Source organism: Anguilla rostrata, unplaced genomic scaffold, assembly GCF_018555375.3.
Source record: "Anguilla rostrata isolate EN2019 unplaced genomic scaffold, ASM1855537v3 scaf0286, whole genome shotgun sequence".
In the NCBI taxonomy this organism is placed as follows: Eukaryota; Metazoa; Chordata; class Actinopteri; order Anguilliformes; family Anguillidae; genus Anguilla; species Anguilla rostrata.
The window spans coordinates 3096-8293 of NW_026985820.1; the positions used below are offsets into that span (position 1 = coordinate 3096).

The window sequence follows — 5198 nt, forward strand, 5'->3', positions numbered from 1 at the left end:
TGATTAACTTCATTAAGTAATGATTAATTCATTTCTTGTTACCACAAAAAAGCCAACTGATAGAATGTGATCCTCTAGTTGCACAAAAGTTGCTCTAGTTTGACAAAAAAAGATCTGATGCATCAGCAAAACCATGCATGCATAATATTACCATTACACTATCAGGAAATGGGTACTGCAAGTTACTGAGGTGCTGAGTTTTTCAACCGTTTTCTGACTTAAAATGTTTTGAATGACATAAATAAAAACAGTACTTATCCTTTCCCCATTTCACCCCAGTTCAGAATCCCTAAATGCATCTGTAAGCATGTCCCATTACTGCAAAATCCCAATTCTGGTCACTTTAACAAAATTTAAAAAAAATGTAAAAAAAAAAGGAAAAAGTTAAATCAAAATATATTCTGCTTGACCCCGCAACCCTGCTCAGGATAAGCGGGTAAAGATAATGGTTGGATGGATCTTCTGCTTGAAGTTATGTTTTAATCCTTTTGAAGAGTAGATTTTTTGGTCTACTTTTGGTCTAGTCAGTGTTCCTAGAACTCCATTGCTTTTGTTGGGAATCTTTTCCCGTGTGGAACCAAGTTGAGAAGGGTGAAGTAACACACTGAGAACCACTTTCTAATGAAAAGATTTTTAATACGATGCGCAAAGGAGACTCACCACGGTGCCACAACAAGTGTTCCGTAGGAATCTCAACGAGACAGTCACAAGTGAGGGTTTAAGTATACTCTTGAGAGGTGTGGTTATTGCCATGCGTCAACATTCCCAGGAAGGAACATACATTCCAACAGACTTCCCGGGTACACCCAAATGGCCTGCTGCCGGTGACACCCTTTTGATCTGTGGCTATTGTATATCCTTACAAACAGTAATTGAACTGTATTTGTATTGTGGCGCCCCAATCCCTTATCGGTGCTCCCCACGAGACCACCAGAACGGCCAAGCCCATCGACACCGGCGGCCGCTAGGAAAAGTTGTGAGGGGGCGTTACCTACCAAACCACAGTCTGGAGACATTCAGGACCCTGGACAGCCCCAGACAGACCAACTGAGGTGACACCAGGCAGCACCATGGACAGGGCTGCAGCAGAGGGAAGGTAGGTGGAATTTTCCACTCTGCAGCACACCTGAAGCTGCTTGCTGGATTGGCTGCCGGCGCCCACCTGAAACTGCTTGCACTGACGAGCATGCAGGCTTTTGTAGACCAGCACAACCCCAGGAATGGCAGAGTTGCTGGGGCTTCCGTTACAGCTACGCCGGACGACTCTCCACCCCCTGGCAGAGACTGTAAGCGGCCGTGGGCCAACTCTCTTAAAACTGAGGAATAATTGTGACAACCTGAGAAGTGTAAAGTATAAAGAGTAATAGTGATTCCTGTAGACCGTGCGGCAGGGGGCAACGACAGGAACAGCTCAGAACTTGAGCTGGGGAAGAGTGGAGTGTTACCGCACTGGGAGGGAGGCCTTCTCCCCTACACCCCTTGGGGACCGGAGGATCACCAGCCGGCGGCCGGAGCCGGACCCGGATCGGACTGACCACGCCCTGTTCCCCCCTAACCCAATTGTTTCTCGTTTCTCTCTAGAAGAGCGTGTGAAGACCTGGAGTGGAGCACCGATACCCCAACCGGGAAGAAGTTTTAGTTGTTTTTGGCTCCCCCTCCCCCTACCCCCACTCATTACAATGATTAAAGAACTTTTTTGTTAACCGCTACCTCAGTCTCACCGTGCTGGTTCTTCTGGGCATCCGTCACTCAACCCCCAGTTGGCTGAGAGAGGTCACAGTAGCCATTTGTCTCTAACAACGGGAAGCAGTTACAGAGTGTGAGTGTGGGAATGTGTGTTCAGATGAGGTTAAGACGCAGGAAGGAAGTGAATTGTTCAAACCTATCACATTCAAATAATAGTGATTATTACATCGGCATCTGAATGTTCAGTTAAGAATCACATATTTGTCATCTCACACCTCAAAGGGTTAAAGGAGAGCCTGAAAAGCCTGAGCCGTGAGGGTTACAGATGGAGATGGGGTCACAGTACACAGTACAAAATAAATATCAAAAACTTGTCTCATTAATATTTCAACATTTTATTCAATCATCTTCTCTTAAAAAAAAAACCAAATGTAACAAGAAACAAAGTATGCACTGCAGGGCATTACTCCGCAACAAAAAATAACCCAGTCTTAACTGTTAATCTCCGTTTTACAATCCAACATAAAATCTTGCCAAAATATATTTGCAAATCTGTTTACGTTTTCCTGTCTGTCGAACGAAGGTGGTCGATAACAGGTGCTCTCACTCTAGCTAGCTATATAGTTAGTACAGGTGCACCATGGGTCTGGATGGTTTTGGGCTTGTTTAGCTGCAGCTTGTTCTCTGGGGGAATCCATGCTTTGACCGGGCGCAGGCATCTTACTTCATTGCGACGCGCCGACGCACGTTATGCAAATCAACGTATTTCCGTAATCCATTACGTCGATGAGTCGCCCCAGCCCTATTAAGTGACAAAACAGATTGATGAGGACGAGTGGGAAATTGTGAGCTTCGTTTTAAGTCTTTCAAATCAACTAAGGCCAGATTGTTTAAATGTCGCAAATTCAAAAGACAGTTATTGTCACGGTTTCTATTTCTATTATTGTTACCTGGTTCTGTGTCAACACAGCAGTGATGAGGCTCACCCTCATCTGGTGATGGCAGCAGTGTGGCTGGATTCAAAGAGCTGCACCCGGCCTCGATGAAAAATAGGCAACAGGCCGCATTCAAGATTCTACAAATGGGTTTTTTAAAAATGAAACGTAACCACACTGGAACACTGTGGTGAAGAGGAACCTTCACTCTAAAATCGATTTTTGCTAGATTGCATCACTCGCACATTTTTGATGGTAGGTCATTCCACCAATAATAATGAATGGGCCAATTACACAAACTGATTTTCCAGTCTCCTGACTCAGTATACCTGAATGAACCACACAACTCAGAAAGACAGAGAAGATTTATTTGGATGCACTGTGTGGCAAGTAAGATATCTAAACAACTGCAACACAACAGATTGTGTCTGACAATTGTCAAAATGCTTTTTTTCCCTCGTTTTTTTACCTAATGGGGGAGGGATAATTACTTCAAAAATGTGACATTAGGGTTTAGTTTCCCTTTAAAAGACTCAAAGAGATGGATTTTATAGTGGTTTCAGTATTAGCCTCTTTTTGCTAATGGCTGTTGTGGAATCCTTCCCACTGCCTGGGCTGCTGGACTCACCTTGTTGATGACTGCTCCGCTCTCCACCACTCCTTCCGCTCCCACTATCACCAGGTCCACCTTCTCCATGATGTACCTGCAGAAAATCACAACACTTTCTCAGAAACTCTCCTGGGCTACCTTTGCGCATTTTAATGGCAACTACAAGTGAAAGGATAGTAAATAAGAGGGATTTCAATTTCGATTTCAGTACCGATTCAAAATGTACAATCGTGAAAGAACTCTGTGGTACTGGTGAATAATCTTTGGCTCTTTGAAAAATAGTGAGGGGATACATCCGATGTCATTTTCATCTTTTGAGAATGCGGCACACTCCTCACGTAGGACCTGCCTCACTTTCTCCTGCTGGTCTGGGGTCAGATGGTCCACGGACACTGGGGGGTCCCATGTCTCGGCTTGAGACGCGTCCAGCTGTCTCTGTTCCTCTTTCTCTTTTTCAGGAGTCTAGAGCGTGCTGGCTGTGTCTTCATCCTCACTAGCTGACTTAGCGGCCTCGACACGGCTACTGGCGGGCTTGACATTTGCTGGGTAGATTGTCTTAATCTGTTGCAACTGTCCCAGTACAGTGCGGGGAGGGAGAGCTATGTCATGGTTGCTATCATTAGTGACAGGGATAGTTACCTTGGACCAGTTTCCTTTCTGCAGACAGGTGACTGTTTGGGCCATTTGCACCCCCTCTGGACACTTTGGGAACCGCACTGGTTCAAACAGGACTTCTTGTTTTGTGGATAGGGGCCCTGTTCTCACACTACACGTAACTTCCCTAGTCTGCCCTGCCGGGATCACTGTCTTTTGCCTCGCCACCCTCACGATGCCCTCCTTCTCATTGTGGTCACAGCTCTGCACCAGACGGATCAACACACTTGCTCTGTTACAGTCTATGGAGAAGGCTTCTCCGACCACCCGTGGGGTAACCTCAGGATGCTGCTCCATCCCATCCATCACCAGGTGCTCTATCACGTTGTAGCCAATGATTGGCAGTTCTGCCACCCCTGGCTCACTGGAGACAAGTACCGGTACAAGTAACTCTGGCTGAGGACTCCCGTCTGCTCTCAACTTGAACTGGAGCTCCACCCAGCCCGCAAATGGGATCGGCGTATCATTCACTGCTCTCCCAACTATGGTTCCGTTCTCACCCAGGATCTCATCAGTGCTCCTCAGCTGGATGTGTGGGAGGCGGGACTTTCTCCACTTCTCATTGATAATCGTGACCTGGGAGCCCGTATCCCATAGCGCTTGCGTTGCCACTCCCTCCAAGGAACAGTCCACCATGCACTTCTTGCCAATAAGAGCAGTCAGTTTGGCTTGACGGGGTAGTGAGAGGTGGCTGGCATAGGTGGCAACCTCAGTCGACCCTGTTTTCATGTTCCTCTCCACTTCCATCTCTAGCTGCCGGATGCGGTTACGTAGGAGCTTGTGCATCTCCTCTGCTGTTGCAGATTGGCTTGATACAGGTGATGTTGGTGGGATGTTGGTCTCGATGGTTACTTTTGCACTATCAGGGTTCGCTGCCGGCCCCTTTTGTACTAAACAACCCCGAGACAAATGTCCTGTCTGTCCGCACTTAAAACAATGTCTACACTGTTCCGCTGTTCCCTGCTGCTGACAGGTTGTACATGCTCTCCTGCCACCTGATCTTGCTTGGCGATACTGAGGGGGAGGGTTGGTGAGGCTCTTCCTGATTTCAGCTACCTCTTCTCTAAGAAGTCTGAGATCTTCCCTGAAATCTGACTCTCTTGGACTGCTGGCTGGTGGTGGTTTACGGTTCTTCTGCTTTACCACCTCGGCGGACTGTTCCTGAACCCTCACTCTCTCCTCACCTGCATCTTGACCATGCTGACCAGTCTGAGGCTCTGTCTGGAGTTTGTTGAACTTTGCTATCTTGCCACCTAGGCTCTTCCTCTGCTTAGACTGTCTCTCCTCCTCGACACTACCTGCTTTATTCATCC

At 47.1% G+C, this 5198-nt stretch overlaps 1 protein-coding gene across 1 annotated transcript; it reads right to left on the minus strand.

Annotated features, from left to right (window-relative positions):
- Positions 1-3518: 3518 nt before the first annotated feature.
- On the minus strand, positions 3519-4818 carry LOC135246419 (uncharacterized). Its single transcript, XM_064319881.1, has one exon. The coding sequence runs from the start codon at positions 4669-4671 to the stop codon at positions 3694-3696; it is 978 nt and encodes a 325-aa protein (XP_064175951.1). The 5' UTR covers positions 4672-4818; the 3' UTR covers positions 3519-3693.
- Between the last annotated feature and the right edge of the window lie 380 nt (positions 4819-5198).